At 38.1% G+C, this 27,410-nt stretch overlaps 1 protein-coding gene across 16 annotated transcripts in view; it reads right to left on the reverse strand.

Moving 5' to 3' along the window:
* GPHN (gephyrin) overlaps window positions 1-27,410 on the reverse strand; it is a 252,541-nt gene that overhangs the window by 75,581 nt on the left and 149,550 nt on the right. For 10 of the 16 annotated variants that reach the window (XM_039326896.1, XM_039326889.1, XM_039326894.1 and 7 more), the window contains 5 exons: window positions 25,233-25,327; window positions 14,687-14,753; window positions 8,103-8,375; window positions 6,438-6,545; window positions 694-828 (listed from right to left, as the gene is read on the reverse strand). In XM_039326896.1, coding sequence (XP_039182830.1) covers window positions 694-828; window positions 6,438-6,545; window positions 8,103-8,375; window positions 14,687-14,753; window positions 25,233-25,327 — 678 coding nt within the window. The remainder of the gene's footprint in view (window positions 1-693; window positions 829-6,437; window positions 6,546-8,102; window positions 8,376-14,686; window positions 14,754-25,232; window positions 25,328-27,410) is intronic. The other 6 variants (XM_039326902.1, XM_039326899.1, XM_039326897.1 and 3 more) reach the window with 1 other exon arrangement.

A 27,410-nucleotide genomic window follows, 5' to 3' on the forward strand; every position in this document is an offset into this window, starting at 1 on the left:
ATTTGGGCACTTGGCAACAGGCACACATTTATGACAGTTGCCGTATCCTATGGTCACATGATTGCTATTTGGAATTTTCTAGCCAGCTTCTGACAAGGAAAGCTGGATTCACTTAATGACTCTGTGACTCACTTAACAACTGTGGTAAAAATGGTTGTAAAATTGGGTCTGGTCACGAGATAACTTGTTTAATGACCTTAGTGAGCAAAATTCCGGTTGCAATTGTGGTAGTAGGTTGATGACTACCTGTACATTAACAGGCCACTGAAGCAGAAAATGCCACAGTTCAGGTGTAAATGTGTTTACAAAAATAAACTATTTCTTTAGTTCTCTTTTTCAAGAGCAGGATTAATTTTATGAATTAATAGAGCCCTGCAAGAAATTCACAGCCTCATGATTGATACTGCAATAAGAAAAGATAGCACTTTCAAATATATCTTTAAAAATAGGTATGAAAATTAGCAAGTTTAAAGCGAATAAATGGCAATAATTTAAATATATAAGCTTTTATATACACATACACATATACACAACACACTATTTTGTATGTACAATATAACCTAAGTATATACTATCTTCACCTCCTTGATGATTCTCAACAGTATAATCTTCCATGCGAGCTACCTTTCAGCAGCAGAAAACATTTATCAAGACAGTTCCCATCTCTGAATGCAGGCAAGCTGCTGTACTTACTTTTGGTGTGGGACAGGAAGCAGTAGAGAGGCGAGAAGTAGCTTGGGCACGAGGGGATTCTGAAGGGGTAGTGCTAAGTGAGGCTGTGTCTCGTGGAAGCACCTGAACGCCACGAGATATGATGGAATCTGGAATCTAAATATGAAAATAAATTGAAATTAAATCTATTTGAAATTATGTACATAATTTAGAAAATAAAATATTTCCATACTTAAATACAGCTTAAAGCCTTTTTGGAGCTGAAATCAGTTCTCCCTTTTTTTTGTCTTCAGAAAAGAAGTCAAGAACTTTCTTTTCAGTTACCATTTTAGAATTATTAAGCTGTTTAACTAGTTATAATATATACTTAGTCCTTTGAGTGTCCAGTGGAATAAATTTCCCAATGGGTGGGAAAATATACACTGAAGTAATAAATAATTAAAATCTATTGTCCTCTGTTCTTTCTCACAACACATCTTCTTTCTTTAATACAATTAGCAATCGACTAGGAGTCCTAAAAAAAAATTAGGCAAAAAGTCTCAAGATTGATTGGGCTGCTTGAATGGCAATTTTAGCCAAGATTGATTTTAACTGATAGAGAAGGAAAATCGGCTTTGTCTAAAAAACAATAGCTTCCAACTCAGCTTTAATATAAAAGTAGCAGCAACTTTCTAGTTATTTGGAATGGTAGCAAAAAAAAAGAGAGAAAGAGCTTTTAGACCATTTCACAAATTTCTAAACAGCTTAGAGCAGTGGTTCTCAACCTTTTTAATGCCGCGACCCCCAACTGGTCGTAAGTTGAGGACTACTCAACCAGTCGTAAGTCAAGGACTACTCAACTGGTGCAGCACCGTTTGCAGAATGGGACTTTTGGCGGGCTCAGCAGGGCAGAGACAGCCTGGACAATTCCTATTGGCTTTTGAAAGCCAATAGAATTAGACTCTATTCAAGAGAGTCTATTCTATTGGCTTTCAAAAGCCAATAGAATAAAAGGGAGTAGCACAGCTAAGGAAAAGGGGGAAAAAATGGCGGATTGCGTTGTTTGGCAACCCCCGTGAAATGGTCGTTCCACCCCAAATGGGGTCCCGACCCACAGGTTGAGAACCATTGGCTTAGAGGGTTTTCTTTACAGCAGGATATCCTGCATGTTTAAAAATGATAAATTAATGTGAAAACAGGGTTGAAAATATTTTCTTAAAAAAACAGGAAGGATGATATTTTTAACTAAATTTACTGATATTTCCATTCACAAGCACTACTACAGAAAGGCTTTCTTTCTGGTTGCCAATTTCAGAGCTTTGGAGGGTAGATATACATAGATACTCTTAGGCCTCAGGATGAAAATAATCTGGCATTTTCTAAGCCTGGTTGCTAGGATACTGTACTCTTTGGTGACACCATACAATTTATTAATAGTATCGGATCCCTGCTGAACCAATACCATTTTATTATTTTACTTCGTCATTTACTGGGAATCTTAGTCATCTATGACTTCAAAAATGGTTTTATATTTATATAAATTTATTACTGGTTACAGCCAGCTGTGTAGAAAAAAATAACAAATGTGGAACATAAACATTTAAAATAAACAAATTAGGAAAATACATAGGACTGCAAACAATATAATTAAGAAGAAGATGTAACATTTTCACCAAGTCAAGTTAAGAGATAAATTGATAGTTCTTCTCTGTAATTAGTTCGATTTAGATTATTAATGGTAATATAAAATGCAGTCAAGAAATTTGCATATTTGACTCCCACCCTAATTTAATTAACATAGGAGTCAAATCTATCTCTCTACATAAAATATACCTTATGAAAATATGCAGAAAACATTAGTCACCTATACTAGAGATTTTTACTCAGATTCCAGATTACTGAATCCTGTTTTGATAATTAAAGTACCAGTTTTCTTAGGGGATCTTATTTTTTTAATATAAGAAACCCTTTTAAACATTTCCCTCATAAGATGTTCTTTCTATCTATATGCTGCTTATATTTTATGGAAATATTTTTACTTTGGAGTGTATGTATATCTAGGTCTCTCTGTCTATCTCAGTCTCCATCCATCCATCCATCCATCCATCCATCCATCCATCCATCCAAATATTTTTTTTAAAAAAAATCTAGATTTCTATTTTAAAATTGAATTTAATATTAAGAATTACATTGTTTAACTGGTTATACCATAAAAGATATAGGTATGTGGTGTCCTTGGTGCTCTCTGATCTTGGTTGTTATATTTTCTCAATTTCTTTCATGAATTCTTTGGATCTAGGTCCTTATTTAGCAAAATAATTCTACTTAACTTAATGAATTTATTCTCTTCCTTTTCTCATCTCCCTCTTGCTCCTTTTCTTCTCTTTCACTAATCTAGGGTTACACACTATAATGTTTTCAAGTCACAAGATTTATTTTATAAATACAAAAGGAAAAAAGAAAAAAAAATGATGCAAGAAAGAACCAACAAACATAAACAAACATGAGGAATATGCAATGTTAAAGAGAAATGTTGGCAGATACTATACATAAAATTAAGGAGGGAAAATTAAAAAATATCTGACAGTATGCCTAATGTAGCCAACAGTATTATTTCATGAAAAGAACATGAAAAATGATCAGGCATTTTTTTTTCCAAATTCCAGTTAGGCTATTCTAAATTATACCCAATAACCAAAATCTGCCTTATAAATTACAGCTGAGAAATTACTTAGCCTTATTTCGGCAATATTAGTCATTTCATGCTTTTCTGTGTTTCTGCTTTACAAAGAAATCTTAGCACCAATTGATGTTGTTCTTTTTCTCCTCTCAAGGCTCAGTATCATCAGTTTAGTTTCTTCTGTTACAGGTAAATTATAATACTTGGTTCTCCCCAGTGATCCAGAGTTCTTCAAAAACTTGAAGGTATAAATGTTTTTTGTTATTGAGTTATTCTAATATTAAGTACCCATAGAGTACAAGAAAAACCTACCCAGGGAAAGAAATTCATATAAATTTATTTGAAGTCTTAAGTCTAGGAAAAAAATTGGAACAGTATTTTGTTCACACATAAATGCTAAGCTGAGTGGACTGAGTTCAGTAACTTTTAAATCTAAGAACCTGCAGTGTTTTTTGAAACCTAAAATTAAAGAAACTTTGAAATATCTATACAGACTTTGTTATAAATAGGTTCTGAAGTCTAAAGTTGTTTCTTTAAAAGCAGGAAGATTTCCATTTGTACTTTTTCATGTTAGAGATTATCAGCCTTCCCAAGTAGATCAGGCAGGAAACCTAAGTAGATGAGCTAATTCTACTTTATTGTAAATTAACAGAAACTTGCAAGTCTGATACTACAAATCTCCCATAGTTTCTTTTATAGTCTGAGAAGTTAGGGAAGTTCCTTTCTGAGTTGCTTCCTCGGTCCATTATGCAGCTGCAGGCTATGCCTTCTCTTATCTGATCATTCCCTAGGCAGCATCTCTTCCTCCATCTTCCAAGGTCATACCCACATACATTACAGAAACTTTTAATGTAAATAAAAATTGCTTCTTTAATGGTTTAAGAAGTCACATTAAAAAAAATCAGCATTGATGAGTAATTTACTTAAAGCATCCATATCTTTTTAAGGCTATCTTGGAAGCTTGCAGATAGATACAATTGCTTTAAGTAAAGCTGGATTTATGTTCCCATGCATTCTTAAAGCACTTTTTGAATAATATCTGAAGCATGCCCAATTCTAATATTTAATTCTGAAAGTGCTGTGCCCTTTTGATGAGATTTAAGACATAAATTACACTTACAAAGAAAATGTAACTCTATCAAGAATATACAATTAAGCATAATTTGGTTTTATATTTATTTCAGAAATCACTTTTTAAAAAGTCTTTCACAAATGTTTCTTGATGTAAGAAAATAGGAAAATAGTCTAATTTTATTTAAGTGCAATTCTATTATAGTTCTGAGGCTGAGAAAAAAATGAGTGTTTATGGCTAAAATTTGGAATGGAAGCAAGCAAACTTTCCTTTAAGCATAAAGCCTGGAAGTGAGATTAAATAAAATATCCTTTTTCTAAACTATCACAGATACGTCATGAGGAAAAAATTCCCTTTTACCTTTCCAATTCAACCCGAGCAAGGATTGAAAAGGCAATAGGCTTAATGCATTTCATCTGTATTTGTAAGAAACACAGCTCTTCAGTGTTCAATCTGGATGTTTCCTTCTGCCATGCCAATGTTCAATGAAAGCTAGGATGCATGGAGAAGGGAATGAAAATAAGGGGATAGAAAGGAGGAAATAAATGTGCAAAAGATGGTATAACAATCCAAGAAAATTGCAGGAAGAAGACATCTTAAGATATTTGCTAAATTGATGGGAGCAAGAGGATTCAAAGATAGGAGGTGAAAACCAGGCAGAAGAAAAAGAGCAGGGGAGATGAGACATAGGCTAAAAAAGGAAGAGGAAAAACCATACTATGTGCTCTTTTTTATTGCTTGTAGTTCACAATTTTAATTAAACAACAAAATTAATTCATTACACATGGCTATGTTCACAGATTTTTAGGATAGTGACGAATTGATCAGCTATAACAATAGGAGTGGAACAACAAGTTTTTAAAAGGTAAAAGGAATTATTTTCAGCCTTGTATTTTACAAGAGAAATGAAAAAGACTCAAGTGGGGCTATACTCACTTTGTTTGCTGAATTAGCATTTATATAAAAGATGAAAATATTATATTTTTTGTTATAATGGGAATTATTCCAGATAATTTTATTCATATGGATGTACAAGAAAAGTCTAACTGTCTATTCCTTGTGAGGGAATTGTGTTTCAATTATCATTCCCCCAATACAAGGAAATGGAGAGACCCCTTCCAACAATATTTCTCTGCTTTATCCACCTATATTTGGCAAGGAACTGGGAAAGGGCCTTCTTTCTAAATTGTAAAAAGGGGAAGGTGAAAAGAACATATATATACACCCATCCCAGCATCGCTCTTCTTCTGTCTATCTATAACAACAGTAGTGCAGACATGAATATTCTAGCTGCTTATAGGAAAAAAAAATAGAGAAGCAAGCTTACTCATGGTAATTTTATTTAGTTAAGGATTTTTTACTAATGCTCATAATCACAGCTTTCTAATGCTGGCAAATATTGTTTTTCAGAATTAGAAAGAGGTTTTCATTCAGATTCTAATTATAATGCAACAGAAGATTTGATAACTGACCAATTTAGAAGGGGGCAATGACAAACATGTGCAAGGCAACTTAGATATTATCTCTGTAGTTTCCATCTTGTGAGTGAAATAAAGTTTTTTTTTTAAAAAAAGAGTACTGGAATATGATGAGCAAGTGGTTAAAAAAAATCAGCATTGGATAATCAGTAAAAGCATCTACCAGAAATATCTGCATATTATCCAAAGCCAAGTAATTTGAAAATGCATGCACTATGGCTCCTTTGAAGTACAGAAGAATATTTTAGTTTTATGGTAATAGAAATATGTCTAAAATTTCTGAGCAGTCTCCAGAGATAAATGAATCTAAACCAAAACAAGTCTTCAATCAGAGAGCAATAAAATTTAAAATTAATACTTCACAGCTAAAATAAATGTTAAATATTACCTATGTCATAAAAATTGACAGAATGGAAATTTAAAAATTGTTTGCTCAGAGAGCAACACAGTATGTCACTGGAAATAAAGAAAATAGCAATAGCTCCTTGTAACAATGAGAAGGCAAGCAGTCTGACTGAAGATATTTGTGCAAAACATTCTGGTAGGTGTGTCTTACCGGTTCTCCTGCACTGTCTGGTGCGTGAGAGGGATAACAGATGAGACCAGGAATGGGATGTTCACCTTTTGCCATGATAACAGCAGAACTGGTATAGGATGGATGCTTCTAATGTACAATACATAATAACCATGAATGCAATGGCAGGAAAATAAGAAGCTAAATAAACAAAATGGCGTAGACAGTGAAAACAGGTGGCACAACTAAATGCAACATATTTACATGAGCACAGTTTAGTTCTCAGGCATTTTCTGCTTTTAATTAGATTCTCATTCTATTAACCAATTCACCTCAGATAATTAAGGAAAGAAAGTACACATGTGTACCTCCTGATCCCAATCAGCTTTTTTCCTATTAGATAAATCCTGTAAAGATAAATGCTGATTTCTTTGTGACATTCCTTCGAATAAAAAGCCTCAACTAGAGGGACCCACAGTTAAATCCACATCCAAGCAAGGAGCTCACTGGGTGAATTTTGGCTAGAGGTCAGTCAATTTCTTAGATCAAGCTACTTTACTAGATAGTTATGGAATAAATGTGGGAATACCTCCCCCCCCAGCATAATATCTATAGCTCTTAATGGAAAATTATTATATATAAATATACAAAATGGAAACTAATACAGGTTCACAAGGAATTTTCAGAGTTCTGTGCAATGCCCAGGAATAAGCTAAAATTTTTCAATCACTTACCTGTAGCATTTTAATAGGAGGTATGTTTGCTATTCTAAAAACAAGCATACATGAATTTTCCTTGCCTGAAAGTGTAAAAGAGCTGTCTAGGCCTGGGGAGAGCATAATCTCAAACACTTTTATGAATTATAAATAAATATTCAACTTCTGCTGTTGTCAATTGATTGGTTTCATTATATTAACATTTGACTAAATAATTTAAACTGGACATAAGGGTTTCAGCATTGACTTTATAACGTGAGGTGTAACAGACATCATGGCCCAAACAACTATTCTATAATTATAAATAAAATAAATCATTTTAAACTTATCTGAGACAGATTTCCAAAATATATATATAAAATTTAATATTTTTAATTGAAGCTTGCCATTATGAAGTTTGAGCAGTGCTCTCAAAATTTATTGAAAAATTTGCAAAAGCAGCAGCAATTTTTCCATAAGTAGATAATTAACTTGAGGACTTGGTGCTCTACAAGATTTCTACTGCACTACTTCCAGAAAATGATGATAAATGAATTAGTGCTAAAAAAAAAAACCCTACTTCTACATAATTGGTGCTTGAACTTAAGACAATGACATCACTCATAACAGTTTTTTATGTACCTACTGTAGAGCATGTTCTCTCCTCTTTCTTCTTTCTTGCAATCCTCTGAACCTACTGAAATGCCACACTGTATGACTATGGGAACATGGAAATGCCATTCAACGTGGCATAAATGTTTCAAATAGAAAAATAGCAATTGGGCATCTTACTTCCCTTTTTGACAGATGCATAATTATGTTTATAATTCATGTAAAAAGTGAAGAAAGCATAATATATACAGAAAAAATATGACTAATCATCTAGAAATTTTATGGTTGTAGCTAAAGAGTGAAAAAATAATCAGCTTCACTCCTGATTGATTTCTATCTATATACAGAAAATACCTGAGATAGAAACATATGTGCTCCTTTTTACAGAACCTCAACTCACCTTTGCTGCAATGGCTGCAGCAGTTATATGCGAGGAGGAACTATCCTCTGTTGAAGCAACACCACTATCTTTTTTCTCTTCCTCCTCTTCCTCACACTGTACACCTTTGTCTTCTGTCTGCTTGTGAGGGCTGATGGTTGGAGGAGGAGAAAGAGGTGGTGGTGGTGAAGGTAGATCTTCAAGTTCATCATGAACCTCTTTTACTTTTACAATGGCGTCCCGTAAAAGATCAATGGCATGAGGTAGGGCTGGTAGTATAAATTGAAAGCATTCCTGCGCATAATGAGAAAAATGACCGTGAAAACTTACCTAGAAAATATAGTATATATTTAACAGTTATAATATTAAAATTGAATAAACTTCTAAATTAATATACTTTTGACGTGTTTTTATATCTTTAATGGAAAATTTTGAATTTACCAGAATGTTGTTCTTTTTTAAACTTCACAATATCTAGGATTTCTTTTCTTCCTCTTCTAGCATATTTTATATGGTTTGCAAAATAGTAATTAACATGTTTTAGATGAAGTAAATGTTGCAACAGGTTAGATAATATCTAATGTATTATTTAAATAATATTAATTAATATAAATTATTTTTCTTTGTAGTTCATTTTTTTAAAAATATTAGTTCTTAGTACTTTTAGTATCCATGTTAGGAAAGATAATATTCTAACATCTTAATTTTCTGATCCCTGAACCTCCTGGGTTCCTTTTGATGTTGTAGTGAATAAATCTTTTGATAAAGTCGGTTATTAGAATTTCTTGGTTTCACCATTCCATGTGTTAAACACTTGGAATGTCTGAAATTATTGCAGAAAGTTGCCAACAAAAATCTAGATAGCAGTTCAAGAGAGTTGAAATTATCTCCCAGTGAAATCCTAAAACATGACTGCCAAACTTTACTGAGCATAAATTTATACAGGCCAGGGTAGACCTTTGAACAATATTTCTATTACTTGCTTTTAAAATTTAATATTTATTGACAGACAACATATTAAACAAATTAGTTTAAACTGACTTAAGGGACAAAGGAACATTTCCTTCCTTCCTTCCTTCCTTCCTTCCTTCCTTCCTTCCTTCCTTCCTTCCTTCCTTCCTTCCTTCCTTCCTCCCGTCCTTCCTCCCTTGGTGGTGGATATACCAAATATTACTACCTTTTATTTTTCTCCACAACAACAACCCTATGAGGTGGGTTGGTCTGCAAGAAAGTGAGAAAGTTACCCAGCTGGTTTTCATGCCTAAGGGAGGCCTAGAATATAGTTTCCTTGTTGCTAAGCCAAGCCATTAACCACTACACCATGGTAGCCATATCATACCATAATATAGTATACCATGCCACACCACGCCATACCACACACTATACCATGCCACACCACATATGCCATACCACACCATTTCTTTCTTCTATTTAACATTTTCTCTATTATTTATTGTACTTGACCTGCCTGCTCTTATAACGCTATTTATTTTTCAGAGGCATATTGCAACCTGCCCTCTATATTTGCTTCAAAAAAATATCAGTTTACGCTGTATTAATAAAGGAAATTTGGTTTACATCCTTAAATTAAATGGTTGGAGGGAGCAGGCTAGAAAGACCTGCAGAAACTACCCTTATTCCTTTTCTTCCTTTTTAATATATGTGGGAGGGGGGGAAAGAATGAAAATTAAGCACTTTTTGTGATCTCACAAAAATGTAATTAATCCAGCATTCTGCCTGATAGCTGTTGATAGGTTGTCCGTTCAATTATCTATGATTTCTTTATCTTATACCTGTGATTTCAAGTTAATAAAAGGATGTATGAAGAAAGGGAAGGAGGGAAAAGCAGCTTCAGGAAAAATCCCTTGAACAGTGTTTTTTGTGCTCTTTACTGACATAAAATTCTAAAAGTCTAAAATATTATATTTCAAAAAGGATGATAAAAAAATCAAACTGTGAACTCTGCTTATTAACAGTTATAATTTATACTATAACTAAAGAATTAGAATATATAAAGACAAAGAAACTAAAGTGATAACTATTGTATCATATCAAAGAAAAACAGAATTATGGGATTTGCTTTCCTGTGGTTTGATGAAGATCATGAAATAATCACATAGAGCACTATTTGAGCTAAAGAAAGAAATGCGGAAACCTTTGCAACTGTTTGACAATGTATAGATTCCATTTCACAGAACAAATTCTTTTAATAGTCACCAGTCATCCATGAAGTTATCAGGTATATAAGCAAATGTATAACAAGTATAACAAGTGGAAAGAGGGGCACATAACTAAGGCAGAATATCAGCAAATAGCCCGAGCCTGCAAAAATGAAGTGAGGAAAGCTAAGGCTCAAAATGAACTAAGGCTTGCGACCAAAGTCAAAAATAACAAAAAAAGTTTCTTTCAACATGTAAAAAACAAGAAAAAAGTCAAGGAAATGATTGGTCCATTAGTGGGAGAAAGTGACAAGAAGGTGACAAACAACAGGGAGAAAGCAGAACTATTTAACTCGTTTTTTGCATCCGTCTTTACACAAAGAGAAAAAAACAGTCCAACCTATCAAAAATAGTACCATAAAAAATAGATTAGAAACACGTTAAGATAGGTAGAAGAAGAAGAAAACCAGAAGAAAACACACACAAACTGCTATCTGCACGCTCTCTCACACCACCACCCAGCACAGATCAACTCTGTAGCCAAGACACTCATCTCCAGAACAAAACGCTTAGCTGACGAACAACACCTAAAACCCGAACTACACACTCTCACCAATGTACTAACATCCAATGGATTCCATAGAAATAAGATTACAAACCTAATCCAAAAAGAAACCCCCACCAAAATCCAAGACAAAAAACAAGAAAACGGCAAAGCCCTCCTCCCATACATAAAAGGCACCACAGACAGAATCAGTAAGATCCTTCATAAACACAACATCAAAACAGCATTCTGCACAAACAGAAAAATATCCACCATCCTTAGAAACCCCAAAGATAAAATTGAATTAGAAAATCAAGGAGTATACGAAATCCCATGCACCACTTGTCCCACCACATACATCGGACAAACCAACAGAAGAATAAGTGCACGCATTGAAGAACATAAGAACTCAGTCAAAAAAGAGGAACCAACATCTTCCCTGGTCCAACACCTTAAAGCCACAGGACATGAAATTGACTTTAAAAATACCAGAACCATTGCCAAAAGTGAACATTTTAATAACAGAATAATCAGAGAAGCCATCGAGATAGAAAAACGCCCACACAGCATGAACAAGCGAGATGATACCTCCCGCCTACCAGCCATTTGGAAACCCGCCCTTATTGACAAACGACTCCCTAACCCCAAAATCTTAAACCCCTCTGCAACTCAGACTAACCTGAGCACAACCAAACAGAACACTCCCCCAGCCAATCAGAGCACAGCCAAGCCCCTAACCATTCAGAACACACCTCCACCCAATCAGAACACAGCCAAGCTCCCATCCAATCAGTTCATACCCTCACTGGCAGTTAAAAGGAAGAAACAGCTAAAACCACACATTGCTGCTCAAAGCAAGAAGCTAAAATCACCAGCCTGAAGATGACGAATGTGACTTCGTCGAAACGTTGCCAAGACACTTCCAATTTTACGCGGGAGAAAACCCGAACAACCAAAGACCTATATACAAATACCCGCGAAAACCTCAGAAAAAAATATATATATATATATATATATATATATATATATATATATATATATATATATATATATATATATATATATATAGTGAAGATATAAAATGAACACCAGGGTAATAAAAACTGTAAAAGTTTTTAATAAATTAAAACTATAAAAGTTTTAAAAAGCGCCAAGCTTTCGCCGTCACCTGCCGGCATCCTCAGGGCTGGCGCGCCAGAGAATGAGAAGGTCTTTTTATAGGCGTGTCGAGGTCTGCGCCCGGCTCCTCGATCTTGTCATCGGGCCTAATTGGTTCAGCTGTGTGCAATTAACCTGTACTTCTTTTCTCTTTTTGGTTGCATTTTTATCTTCATCCGTCTCCAACTCTCCCAACTCCGAATTAGCTAGATGGCAATTCCAGTTATTTTGGTTGCCTTTATATTCTAACCTCCCCTCAGGCTCAGGTGGTAGTGCACATTCTACATTCCTTTCTCCACCATATCTTGTCCGGTTGTTACTTCTAGGATCGCGTTCATTTCCGGTCTCAATACTTTCGTTTTTAATGTGTCCGTCATCCTGATGATCTCGTAAATTGCCACGGGTCCGGTGCAGCGTGGGGGGGTGTTCCGCAAGGTGGAGGTATCGTCTCTTGTCCGTTATCATGCCCAGCTGTCTTGCGCGTGTCCTACTCCGAGTACTTGGTCCAGGGGGTGTGTGCACAGCGGTCAAGCCGCGTCCCTCCTGGTTGCAGCGCTCTTCCTCAGTTCTCCCCTTTTTTACGTTATTAAAAGCATTCGCGTGTATTCTATGGGAGTCCTCAGGATCGTCAGGTAGGGGGTGTAACGGCTCGATCTTCCGCACCTTGCCGCTCTCCGATCTTCCCTCCTCCTCCATAGCGGCGTGCGAGAGTTCTTCATCAACCAAAGACCTTCTCATTCTCTGGCGCGCCAGCCCTGAGGATGCCGGCAGGTGACGGCGAAAGCTTGGCGCTTTTTAAAACTTTTATAGTTTTAATTTATTAAAAACTTTTACAGTTTTTATTACCCTGGTGTTCATTTTATATCTTCACTATGAATATTCCCAGGGTTCATATTTTTAACCTTTTTAATCGTATATATATATATATATATATATATATATATATATATATATATATATATAGAGAGAGAGAGAGAGAGAGAGAGAGAGAGAGAGAGAGAGAAATAGTCGAACAGCGGGATAAATATAAAAACAACTGTTTAATAAACTAACAACTGTTTGATAAACTTAGCTTTCATCGGCTAACTGCCAACATCGTCAGAGTGGAATGCTGGAAGTTCAAAAGCCTGCATATATAGCAGGCTCCCATGCTAAGTATTATTATTGTTTGATAGTTCAATATGTACTTATTCATTGCTTATTCATTTTGTTAGAATACCCAGGTATGAAGAAGTTAGATTATAGAAAAGTATTCTACAAAATCTTTAATTCTAAAAATATTTGTATTGCAAGAGTTGCATTCAGATGTCATACTCTCTAATAGTCCAAATTATAGTTTGTAGCTGAGCTGGTTCTCAGCCTAAGATGATTCCAGAAAAACACAGAATGGTGGTCCCTTCTGTCTGGGAGTCACCTGAGCTGGGGTTTAAAAAATAAACAACTGTGTTTGAAAGCTCTCCACAAGCTTTCACACTATGTCCTAGAATTACACTGTATCTGGAAGTGTTAAATAATAAAGAACTTTTCAGACCAGCCAGTAGATAAAGTTGCAGACTGTACATGGATATGTTGGCTGTCAGGCATTTATATCAATAAAGTTAATTCAGACGTTAGCATTATTACCCCCAGTCTAAATATTTGGGTTCCCTGCAGCTGCAGAAGACTCAAAGAGGTGAATCATGTATGTACTGTATTCTCTATTCTATTCTTATGTGCCCAACTTCTTATGTGCCCAACTGTATATTTGTAAAACCAATTTACTGAGATGTGTGATCTGGCAAACTATGCTTTGAGTAATTTTTCTAAACAGGGGTTGAAAACTGAAATAAAATCCCGGTATGCAATCCAGATTTGGAGACATCATCCAAATTACTGTTTGCCAGTTTTGACTTCACAACAAAGCAGGAGGTGTTTAGCTAAATAAGGTTTATGAAAAGAATGAGATACTAATATGTTATGCCTGTGGTTTAATGAATGTCATATTATGTTAAAATATATGATTTGCTAACTTTCAAAATGGAAGTGAAAGGAATGATTACTAATTAATTAGAGTTCAAACCTCCAAATGTTCCCCCCGCATTTAATAAGGTGAAGTGATGGTTCAGTGATTAAATACACTTAGTTTGTCAGCTGGAAAGGTGACAGCCTGAGTTCGAGACCCAAGATCTGCGCAATGGGGTGAGGTCCCATTCCTTGCCCTACCTCCTGCCCACCTAGCAGTTCAAAAGCATGCAAATGTGAGTAGATTAATAGGTACCACTTTGATGGGAAGGTAATGGCATTCTGAGTGCCTGACCATGGAAAATGGACAACACTGGTTCCCTTGGCCAAGAAACAGAGATGAACACTGTACGCTAGAGTCAGACATAACTGGACATGGAAATCTTTACCTTAATAAGGGAAAATAAGATATTGAAGGTTTTACAGATTTTAATCCTAAAAATGAGATCCATGGTGCTATAGTGGGTAAAGTGCTAGACTACTAATGGGAAGATTCAGATTCTAGTTCATTCTCAGAATGAAAGCTCCCTGGCCTTTGAGCCAATCATTTTTTCATAGCTCAACTATTTCACAGAGTTATAGTGGGGGAAAATGGATGGGATTTTTCTGAATGAATGGTATTTATTAAAATAATTCTCATCTTTCCTGCTAATTACACTATATTAAATTATATATACTATTTATGGAAGGAAATTTTGTAATAATCAAAAGATTTTTAGTTCCTCATGAAAAACACTGCTTACCTGTGATCCTTTCTTGCTACCTGGAAGGTTAATTATGAGAGTTTTCCCTCTGATTCCACACACAGGTCTGGGGGGAGGAGGGAGAGGAGAAAAAAAGGGGAGAGAAATGAGTGCTAAGACACAGGAAATTAACAATTGTTTTTAATAAAACATAATTTTAACCAATCTCAAAAAGGTGAGGTCATAGAATTCATTCAGTGGGAAAAAAGTTTTCTTAGAAGTAGAGTTGATTAAAGAAACCTTCATGATCAAACCAGTTTTACTTAGCTCATCAACAAAATATTAATGCTTTTTCACATATATGCATTCAAGTAGTCCTGGACTTATGACCATTCTTTTAATGACAGTTCTAAGTTGTGACAGTGCTGGAAAAAAGTAACTTATGACCCATCCTTGAAATTGCAACTGTTGCAGCAGTCCCACAGTCATGTGATTGTAATTCAGGCACTTGGCAACTGGCTTGCATTTATAATGATTATAGCATTTTGCTCTCACATGAACAAACTTATTGTAGGCTGCAAGGGAATGTTTAGTTGTGATATTAAGACATCTTTGTTCTAATGTTTTATTTCATTGCTGACATATGTTGTTTTTATTTTGGAGATTTTAGCCACCCAGAGTTTAAGATGTGCAGCTATTTAAATGCTTTAAAGCAGTGGTTCTCAACCTTTCTAATGCCGCGACCCCATAATACAGTTCCCCATGTTGTGGTGACTCCCAACCACTTATACATCACCGGGTGCCAGGGGCATGGCCAAAGAAAAGGGGAAAAAAATGGCAGACAGCCTTGTTTGGCGACCCCCATGAAATGGTCGTTCGACCCCAAATGGGGTCCCGACCCACAGGTTGAGAACCACTGCTTTAAAGAAACAACTAAATAAGTTCATATAAACAGGGCTTACTGTTGCTCAATGAGGTTAGAGCTGCTTATATCAGCTGTCCATCCCTGAATATTGGTATTTTCCCTAAAACTGTCACCAAGTGAAAAAGATTCAAAGTAATATGAATGATCAATTGATTTTCAGATCACTGTAATCGGAACTGATTCAGAACAGCTTTCATATCTATTTGTGCACATAATATTAAAAATTACAAGTCTAAAATACAAATAACTGTGTGTTTTACAAATACAATAAATAGAATAATATATTTTTTGTACTTTACTAATAGAAAGTACAATGCCAGAGATAAATAACATTCTACATTAATTAAACATATCACAACTTTCCACTTTTCAAAGCCTGCTGAAAAGGCCAGGTTTTGCTAGCATTTGTGAAACCCAACAGATTATGAACCATCTAGATCTCCGGGTTAATAATATTTCCCAAAAGGGGGGGTAGCAATTGAAAAGCTCATCATCAAGTACGTATCTGTATACTAAAGCAGAATTCCAGCACTCTTGTGGAGTCTGTTTTCTGATGGTGTAACTTGAAGGGCTGACAATATGACACAAGAATCATATAAAGTATAATCTTAATTAAATTTTTTTCATGTCAGTGTCATATTATGAAAATACTATTTACTTTCTAGAAGGATAGCAAAGTTGATCTACTATTATTCCAAGAAGAACCTTTCCTTTCTTGTATATCACTATAGCCCAGTGGTATCGAATCTACGGCATGCGTGCCAGATGCGACACTCAGAGCCCTCTCTGTGGGCACACGTGCCGCTGCCCCAGCCTTGCTTCCCCCCACGACCCCTCCTTACCAGCAGCCCCCTGGAGGAGAATCGCCCCCGAGCGTGGCCCATGCGGAGCAGCACAGCCAAGGACATGGCAGCCAGGCAGCGTAGACAAGACTCTGCCTTCATGCCCCATCATGCACAGTTGATGCTGCGGAGTGCAGGAGGAGGGTGTGGCCACTATGGCGCTGCTGGGCTGCCTGGGTGATCTGTGGCGGGCCTTGGAGGCAGTGAATGGTCCTGCGGGCAGGCAGGGTGGGGCGGGGCAGGGGGTGGAGCGGGGGCAGGGCCAGTTTTTGGGCACTCAGTCTCTAAAAAGTTTGCCATCACTGCTATAGCCCATCCTAGACATTTAAACAACTTTATCATGCTGCTTACAGAAAACCTACCATACATCAGCACCTATAGGCTATATAAACACAAACACAGGAATTACAGCCAACAACAAATCCATCTCCCAAGTCTGTCTCTAAAATAATGACAATAATATCAACCACAAGTGCAACAAATAATTCAGCTGGATCATCTTCCAATGTGATCTATGTCTATCATCTACTACAGGGGTGTCAAACTACTGGCCCGCAGGCCGGTTTTATCATACCGGAGCCGTGCCCACCCCATTGCCGACAATGGTAAAATAGTCCCGATACGTCTCGTGATCACATGACATCACAAGTTTGACATGTCTGATCTACCAGCTATCCCTTTTATTGTCCTTTTATGTATCATATAGGAAAACAAACAATCCTGACCCAAAAGAACAAATATCTACAATTATAATAGAATCAAGGAAATAATCAGCAGGAGAATATACAATACTAAATCAGTTTGTTACTGATCTTCTAGTACAAGATAATATTTCAAGGATGACGTTCTAAACTGCAACTTGTCAACTTTTCAATTCTATATATGTGAGACTGACTAGAACACATACAGAAGTTTCTCTTCTATTTTTGTAAACTAGACATTCAGTGGGAAAGACTCGGGCAGCACTAGAACTCACAGTCTCCAAGTTTCTATCCTGATGCTTTATCTACTACAGTACATCAGACTGGCTTTTCCACAATGTTTCAACACACACACAAAAGAGCTTAGTGATAGGAACCAAGAAATAATATACAATTCTCACTGAAAGGATTTTGGTTCCATCTATGTATTCCTTTTATAACATTCTTATCTAGTTTGGGACATACTTCACATGTTATGTTTCTTTATTAACATTATGTTAACTCCTAATTATATATTGTATTCCCTCTCCATCAATCAAATATTGATGCATGATGCAATTCTGTACTATATCAATGTCAAATATTTATGTAATTTCTTTCAAGACAAACGCTACTATTTTTTCTTCATTATAATCATAACTGAAGTTCAGTCATGTGCATTACTTAATCACATTAACATGATAAAAATTGAAACTCATTTAAACTTGGGATTCATATAGATTCTTCACAATTCAGAAATATTTTCTATGAGAACTATGCATATTTATTTATTGATTTGCAAAATTTCTTTTAAATATTTGCTATTGGTGAAAACAGGGAAATTAGTGCAGGAGAAAAAAAAATCTGAAAAAATAATTTCTACAGATGTAGTGTGATAGTGATTAAGGTTGGACTGACACCAGAAATGCCCACATTCTTGTCTACTTCAGTCATAGAAGTTCACTGGATGACATATGAAAAGTAGGATATCTCTCCAATATGAAAAGCAGGATATCTAGTACATAAATAAAATGCACTGATTTTATTCTAATTTAACTTTAGGAATCTGAAACAATTATAAATATAAGTGTCATGGTTCCGACAGATGAAACTCTTCAAAAGAACTTTGAGGCATTGTTTACCTTAAAGAATCTTTTATTTGAGAAACAAAGTATCGGCACTACATAGTGGAATCCAAAAACTAAATTCCCCTCTCCTGGATACAAAGTAAGAAAGCACAATTCCCTCCTCCAATAAACAGTCATAGATCACATTCCCCAATTAGCTTGAAGTGCGGGCTTTTTCCCCAGCTCTCCAGCCTGTCAAAACTCTATCGACTCTGGGCCCAATGACCTTGGGTTCCCACAGCTGAGTTATTATTCTTATGACTAGCTGGACTCTCATCCACATTCCCCCTCCCAGCATCAACTAACTCTAAAAGCAATAGAGAAAAATGGCTGCATTTCCATCTGTTGTCAAAGCAAGAACATCTGACAAAAGGACAAATCCTGTAATGCAATCAAAAGCATAGGTTAGTGGTTGCTTCTTGGTTTGTTAGGGTGTTTCTTATAGAACCTATTAATGAGTCTGTCAGCTTTTACCTTGCTAGATTTCACCCAGGTGGCCTCAGACAATGGATATCCCTTCCATTGCATTAAGTACTACAATTTCCCTTTAAAAATTCTTGAATCAAGAATGCACTTTACTTCATAGTGAATCTGTCCTGCCACTACGAGAGGTCCAGGTGCCTTCTTAGGGGGAGGTCTTAAGGTGGAATCCCAAAAAGGTTTCAACAGGCTACAATGGAAAACAGGGTGAACTTTCCCTAAGAGCCTGGGAAGTTTTAATTCTACCATGACCAGGTTAATGATCTTTACAATTGGGAAGGGTCCTAAGTACTTCAGTCCTAACTTCTTACTAGATAACTTAAGCCATAAATATTTGGTGGACAGATAAACCTTTTCCCCAACTTGGAATGTCCTCTGAGGAGCCCTTTTTTATCTGCCTGTTTTGTGTATGTCTCGGAAGCCTTTTTCAAAGCAGTTTTTGTGGTTTTCTAGACTTCTTCCCACCCCCTTACCCACTGATCAAGAGTTTGGGAAGCGAAGGGTCCTTGAGGATATTCGGATATTGGGCTGAACTCTTTTCCTATGGCCGCTTTAAAAGGCATGAAGCCAGTGCTGCTGTGAACAGAGTTATTGTAAGCCACCTCTGTGAAAGGGAGAAGGTCAGTCCAGTTCATTGGTTGATAATCCACATAGCATCAGAGATCTGTTCCACCACTGAGTTCGCAGATTCAGCCGCCCCATTGATAGACGGGTAAAAGGCCAATGATAGTCCTTGAGATGAGCCAATTAGTTTAAGAAAACTCCTCCAAAACCTAGCTGTAAACTGCACCCCTGTCAGAGATTATTCGTTTTGGTGCACCATGCAGTCTGTAGATGTGTTTCAGGAACATCTTGGTTAGTCGTTGGGCGGACGGGAGTCCTTTGAAGGCAATAAAGTGAGCCTTCTTTGAAAACAGATCTATCACAGTCCAGATGACTGTATTTCCCCTACTTTCAGGTAAGTCTACTATAAAATCCATAGCAATTTCTTCCCATGGTTGGGAAGGGTCTGCACCGGTTGTAATAACCCAGGGGTTTCCCCCAGAATTCTTTTCATGGTGGCACATATAGCTCAACTCTGGACATAGTTTTCTACATCCCATTTCAACCCTGGCCACCAAACTTGTTGACGGGTGAGGTGAAGTGTTTTTAAATAACCAAAGTGCCCAGCCTGTTTTACATCATGGCCATGACGGAGGGCATTACGGCGGAGGGTGTCAGGCAAGTGCAGCTTTCCCCCTTTGTAAGCCAAACCATCCCTGCAAGTTAGGGAGGTTTTATTGTCCTTGAACCATTGGTCGGTGAGGAGCTCTCATTTTATTTTCTTTGCCCCAGGGTCATTGAATTTGGGGCTCTTGAAGGCGGGACTCTGCATGGCGTGAGTTGAGAAGCAGTTTGTGGAATGGAAATAATTGCTTCATTAACCTCTTCACACTGGCTCTTGTACTGGGGCAGTCTGGATAAAGCATCAGCTAAGAAGTCCCCCCCCCCGGTGTGTACTTTAGGGTGAAATTAAACCGATTAAAGTATTGCGCTCATCGTACTTGTTTTGGGGACAATTTGCAAGGAGTTTTCAGTGCTTCTAGGTTTTTGTGATCAGTCCATACCTCGAAAGGCACCTTGCTCCCTTTTAGATAGTGTCGTCAGTTTAATAGAGCCCATCAGATTGCAAAGGCTTCCTTCTCCCACACAGCCCACCTCCTCTTGCACTCTGAATTTTTTTGAGGTGTAGGTGCAGGGTTGTAGGATCCCACTATGGTTCTTTTACAATAACACAGTTCCAATGGCCACATCGCTGGCATTGGCCTGAATCACAAAGGGCAAGGATGCTTTAAAATCAGTTTGACCGCAAATAGCCCTTTTAAATTCTCAAAAGCGGTTTGACAGTTCATAGTCCATGCTAATGGTTGGCCTGGACATGGCTTTCCTTTCTCCTTGCCTGTTTTCAATAATTCCGTTAGGGGTTAGGCAATTTCAGCAAAAGAAGGGATGAACTAGTGGTAGAAGTTGGCGAATCCCAGAAAGCTCTGGAGTTGTTTGCGAGTCTTTGGGGTCTGCCATTCAACTACAACTTTCACTTTGGTTGGGCCCATTTCAATGCCTTCGCTGGAAATTCTGTAGCCAAGATAATCTAGTTGGGTCTGGTGAAACTCACACTTTGATAGTTTAACATAAAGTTTGGCATTCAACAGTTTCTTGGGCACTTCTCTTACTAGTTTTACATGGTCACTCATATTAGTTCTGTATATCAGGATGTCATAAAGATACACCAAAACCCCTTTGTATAAATGGTCATGTAGTACCTGATTGATCAGCTGCATAAAGTAAGCTGGAGCTCCCTGTAGTTCAAAGACTTTAAATTGGTAGCTCCATATGGGACAGTTAAAGGCAGTCTTCCACTCATCTCCTTCCTTTATCTTCACCCAGTACTATGCCTCTCTCAAGTCCAACTTAGTGAAGACACTCTCCTTTGCCAGATGGGTTAGTAAGTCCTTCAGGAGGGAGAGGGGGTATTTGTTTTCTATGCTCACAGTGTTCAGATCTTTATAATCCATGCAGAGACAAAGCAATCCATCTTTTTTTTCTTTAAATAACACTGAGGCTCCTACAGCAGACTTGGCCCATTTGATAAATCCCCTTGCTAGGTTTTTGTCCATGTACTGCTGCATCTCCTCCATTTCAAGAGGGGACATAGCTTACAGTCTCAGTCGTGGGAGTTTGGCTCCCTGTAACAGTTCGATAGAGCAATCATTAAGTCAGTGGGGAGGCAGGGTGTCACATTCTTTCTCACTAAATGCCTCAGCTAGGTCCTCGTACTTGCTGGGGATGAGTGAGTCCCTTCTTCACCAGATAAATGGCTTCCATTTGTTTAACCAGGCTAGCCCTAGGATCACAGCCTCAGTCATTTTCAGAGCCACCATGAAATGAATGAACTCCCAGTGCTCACCTATTTCTAAGCATAGGGGTTCAGTCAATTGCATGACTAAAGTTCCTCCCATTAGGGAGCCATCGGCTTGCTCAAACCTCACAGGTTTGGAGAGCAGCTTTGCTTGTATGCCCATTTTCAGGGCAAGTGACAAGCTAATAATGCACCAGGAGCATCCAGGGTCCACTAGTACTTTCAAATCTACTTGTGCCCTAAGTTTGTCAGAAAGTGAAAATGTGGAATGTGTCGACTCACCATCGGGTCGTTCTCTCCTTCGTCGTCGCTGTCGTAGGAGGGTAGAGTGGCAGCAGGTCCAGCTTGGGTTTCGGCACCCTCCTGCGTGGGGGACATGACTTGGGAAACAGGTTCCTGCACAATCCAGTTGGATTTCTCTTTTGCTGGCTGCTGGGCTGGTTTCTTTCTCGCTGGTGGTCCCAGTCTATTCTGCTGTTGAGGGTAAGGGACTGGGCAACTCATTGTTCGATGTCCCTGTTGTCCACATCTGAAGCATTTGATCGATGGGTCTGCAGGTGGCCTGAGATTTTCAGTAGCTGCAGCGGTTGAAGGCTTTTGGGGGGGGGTGGCTGCTGTTTGGGTTGATCTGGCTTTGGCTCGGCTTCTTGTGGAGGTGGCTTCTTATAGCGGGCAAGCTGGATCTCCAGTCTTACTGCTGCCTGGTACCATTCTTGGAACTGATTAGGGACTGCTTGATAGACACAAGCGTGGGAGAGGTGGTCGTCTAGTCCCTCCTTGAAGTGATGGACTAGGGATTGCTTGGGCTACCTCTCTATTTGGCCAGCTATCTTGCGAAACTCTCATATGTATTCCAGTGCAGGCCTGCCAGCTTGTCTTATCTTGTGGACTTGCACCTCTGCTTTGAGGGCGATGGATGGGTCCTCGAACCTTGCTCTCAGTCCTAGGAGGAAGAGATGGGGGTCCCCCAACTTGGGTGCTTGCTCGTTGTATAAATTGTACAGCCGCTCGGATGCTTGCCCTTCCAAGCTGGACACAACCACATCGACCATAGTGGCTGGGTTCAGGTAGAAATAGGCACAGCTGTTCAAGTGAGAATGCACCTGGTTGAGGAAAAAGATCAGCTTCTCCAGGTCTCCATCAAAGGTTGCTCTAAGAGGTGGTGCCATCAGTGGCTGCTGCGCTCCCCAGGGAGCCTGCATTCCTGGTGGTTGCTGGCCTCCCCACTGTGGATGTTGCACCCCCAATGGTTGCTGGCCTCCCTATAGCAGCTGCTGCATCCTCAGTTGCTGCAGGCCTTCCAGCAGTTGTTGCATGTTCAGGGATTGTTGCCACCCCATGGCTGTTGCTGCATTGCTGGCAGCTGTGGCATCCCCAGTTGCTGTATGACTGCCAATGGTCTCAGCGGCTGCTGAAATGGCACCCCCAGTTGCTGTGGGCCTGCCAGTGGTTGCTGCATGTGCGGGAGCTGTTGCCACCCCCACTGCTGCTGACCTGCAGGCGATTGTGGCATCCCCAGTTGTCATAGGCCCCCCTGTGGCCCTGGAGGTGGTTGTTGCTGGATCCCCATTAGTTGCGGGCCCCTTAGCGGTTGCTGCACGTTTGGAGATGGCGGCCAGCCCCACTGCTGCTGCTGTACTCCCAGCGGTTGCTGATCCCCTAGTGGCTGTATCATTCCTTCTGCTGCTGCACATTCGGGGGCTGCAGCCACCCCCAGTTCGGTTGCTTCACCGCCAGCGACTGCTGGCCTCCCATCTGTGGGAAATCCCTCATTGCTGTATGGGCCCCAGGCTGGGTGGCCGGTAAGTGTGTCGATCCAGGCTTCGGCTGTCCTGGTGACGGTTTGGGCTCTTATCTCGCTGGCGGTGATCTGGGCTTTTGGAATGGCAATGACTGGAGCTGTCTCTCCCCACGGGGCTGGAGGCCATGGTAGATGGCTTCGAGGATGGGGAAGCTGCTTGACCTGCACAGGTGGGACTGGGACTTCCCCTTGGCATGAGTTGGTGGCTGCCTTGCCAATTGCTTGGGTATGGAGAACGGGAGGGTTGTTCTCCACTTTTCATTTCTAGCTCCTCAAATCTTTCCACCAACTTCTCCACTGATTGACTACAGATTGCGGACAGGTACTTCCACTCACCCGAGTCCTCGATGGTAGTCAATTTTGTAGTTCTCCACCAGTCCAGGGAGCATGACTTGCGGGAAGCCCCTCCTTGCAGCTCGACCTCATCCGCCTTCAAAGCACTTGATTGTGTCAAGGCTGTCTCAAAGTGTCTAGAGTCTCCACTGAGTAAGGTTCATTCCGATGACCAGATCAGTGTCCTTGCAGCTTAGGTCTTGCCCCCATCTGAGAGACCTGAAAAAGTTCCTTCTCCACCAGCATGCTGGCCTGTTTTCCTTCCTCTGAGGGAGCAACCACTGCCGGGGTGCTGGTTTCAGACGCTCCTTCTTTTTCCATGTTGAGATATTTCCCGAATCTTTGTCAGTCTATCCCTCAATTCTAGGGACAGCGATTGGGGCTCGGGACCCCAAGATAGTTAGGTAAACATTGGAGTTTTTGGTTTAATGTCATGGTTCTGACAGCTGAAACTCTTCAAAAGAACTTTGAGGTATTGTTTACCTTAAAGAATCTTTTACTCGAGAAACAAAGTATCGGCACTACATAGCTGAAACCAAAAACTAAATTCCCCTCCCCTGGATCCAAAGTAATAAAGCACAATTCCCTCCTCCAACAAATAGTCATAAATCACATTTCTCAATTAGCTTGAAATGCGGGCTTTTCCCCCAGCTCTCCAGCCCGTCAAAACTCTATCAACGCTAGCTCAATAACCTTGGGTTCCCATGGCTGAGTTATTATTGTTATGACTAGCTGGACTCTCATCCACATTCCCCCTCCCAGCATCAATTAACTCTAAAAGCAATAGAGAAAAATGACTGTATTTCCATCTGTTGTCAAAGCAAGAACATCTGATGTTAGCAGCATTGACAATAAGTAGCCAACAAAACTGGGTTATTCCTGCAACTTAATCCTTGAAGAAAATATCCCATAGTGTAATGTTTTGCATGCATATTTAGTATTTATTTTTATTTATTAAATTGTTGTCCATCTCATTCTGCAAAGTGACTGCTTAGTATGCCTCACTGAGTTCACTGATTTTGCTCGATGAGTAAAGAATTGGGGTCTTGGGTTAAGTCATGTGTTTTTCAATATTTTTGTTTTGGAAGATGTTTACAATAATTCTATGAGGGGAAAAAAGAGACAGAGAGAGTCACTGTCTACAGCCATGAGATATAACCGCTAAAATCTTTTATATCTCTCATTGACTGCAATATGGGATCCACAATCTACTTTAAAATATTGTTGTGTAGTGTACTGAAGCAAAATATGCAAAATAGTTTGAAAGTGCAGCATAACTTCTACACATTGTTACTATGTGAAAATTTTGCAAGAGAGATTCAATGTCTTTTCTTCCTGAATTCCATCTGTCAAAAATACCCCACAATAAAAAAATAAAGCAAGCAAATAAAAACCATAAAACAATAAAAGAAGCCATTTGGATATAAAAATGAGAAAGGGATGATGAATTACTTTTGTTCATTCCACTACCTTAGGTTTTCTAGAGAAAATTTTTTGATATTTTTGTTAGCATTCTTACCTAGAGAGCATGCCCAGAGGTGTAACATTAAGTGATCCCATCAGCATTGCCAAGGCCATTCCTGGGGCCTCACGTTCTATTACTTCTTTAGTAGCCTGTAATCAAAGATTAAACAGTAGACTGAGTGAAAACTAGAAAAATAAAATATAAAGCTAAATAAAATTTCACCATCTTTTTCCTAAAATCAGTACAACATGGGATTTGAATGTGAATCAATTTGGGCATAAAATAATTATATACTTATCTCATTAAAATTAGCTTATGCCCATATATTCTGCTACAATCTCTGAAACTTATTCTGTATCAAAAATTGCATCTTTCAGTCACTGACCACAATAGTTTTTCATCTATAAATATTAAATATTATATTATTACTTTTGCCTGTTCCTTTAGATTTCTCCTGGAAATCCAAATATGCTGAACAGTTCAGAAAATTATTAGAAAGGATTGGCTCATATGGTCCTTCAAAATAGAGATGATTAAGTATTTTCTTTTCGTGGAAGATTTATATTTTCTGTCCCTTTCTGTTGATTCATGATATAAGAGATCTCCTTCTAATTGGAAGGCATTTGTATACTGAGGCAATCTTTGAGATTAAAATGGTAGCCAAATTTTAATTATATGATGCTATAATTTTTTAAAAAAGGAAAATCTAATTTAAAATGAAACTTGTATGTAATATAAATATATTTAAACAAAGTATACAATTATAATCTTAAAGTTGAATCCCTGGTTTTCAAAGAAATGAACAATTCCTTACAAAATACATGGATGACTCTTATAGTATGAGCTAATGTGAAGAGAAATAAAATTAGAGAATTACATAAGATTAGGCGGGACGAAGAAGAGGAATTTTAAGTTGGGAAATTCCTTCCTATGTAGATGATCTATATTTGTAGAAGCTTAGTTTTACTCCTATATTCTTTTGCCGTGGCTTTCATGACCATCTATTGATCATTAGAAGTGTTACTAGATGGACAAAGAAAAAGAAAACACCTAATTTTGTGTAGGATCAGATGGTTTAATGTATAGCTTAATTCTCCCTTTTTTTTCTGCCAGGTTTCCTAGAACATTTTTAAAGGAAAGGAAATCTGAAATTCAGGTAATTGGAAAAATGTACCAACTACCACAAATCATAATCAAGAACAAAACTATTAGCTGAAAACATTTGTTGATGACATAGTAGCTAAAATATAATATATGGATCTCATGGCCCGTTTTTAGCTATTATCCTATACACCTTGGTCCCATATCTTAAATTCCACATCATTTATGCCCCTAAAGCCTTCAGGCAGGCTTTAATGAGAATGTAATAAGGTGGATAATTGGATAATTCTGGTCCCAATCCTAAACCATTTTCTTCCCACATAGCAATATTTCCACTCCCATTACTTTAACTTTTTCTGCATTCATTAGGTGGAGAAAACTATGTTATTTAGATTCTGTTTTATAATGAAGAAAAAAATATTTTTTTCTTTTTCTGTTTTTTTTCCGGCAAGCTTCCTCATTATTCCATCTTTGGACATATAAGAATACCATGTCAGAATTCTAAGAACTGGACCAACATTGCTTAATCTAATTACTTATTGGCAAATATATGAATCACTTTAGGGGCAATAATGGAACTTTATTAACTTAATAAAATATGCCTATATAAAATTATATGAAGAACAAAAAGTTAATGAGAAAAAATGAATAATAATAATAATAGTAGTAGTAGTAAAGTTAGAAGGGACCTTGAAGGTCATTTAGTCCAACCCCCTGCTCAGGCAGGAAACCCTATACCACTTCAGACAAATGGCTGTCCAGTCTCTTCTTGAAAACTTCCAGTGTTGGAACATTCACTGCTTCTGGAGGCAGGTTGTTCCACTGATTAATTGTTCTTACTCTCAGGAAGTTTCTCCTTAGTTCTAGGTTGCTTCTCTCTTTGGTTAGTTTCCACCCTTTGCTTCTTGTCCTGCCTTCAGGTGCCTTGGAAAATAGCTTGACTCCCTCTTCTTTGTGGCAGCCCCTGAGATATTGGAACACTATCATGTCCCCCCTCGTCCTTCTCTTCATTAAACTAGACATACCCAATTCCAGCAGCCATTCCTTATATGCTTTAGCCTCCAGTCCCCTAATCATCTTTGTTGCTCTTCTCTGTACTCTTTCTAGAGTCTCATTATCTTTTTTGCATCG

Source organism: Crotalus tigris, unplaced genomic scaffold (genome assembly GCF_016545835.1).
Source record: "Crotalus tigris isolate CLP2741 ecotype Arizona unplaced genomic scaffold, ASM1654583v1 scf7180000024346.1432988, whole genome shotgun sequence".
Lineage (NCBI taxonomy): Eukaryota > Metazoa > Chordata > Lepidosauria > Squamata > Viperidae > Crotalus > Crotalus tigris.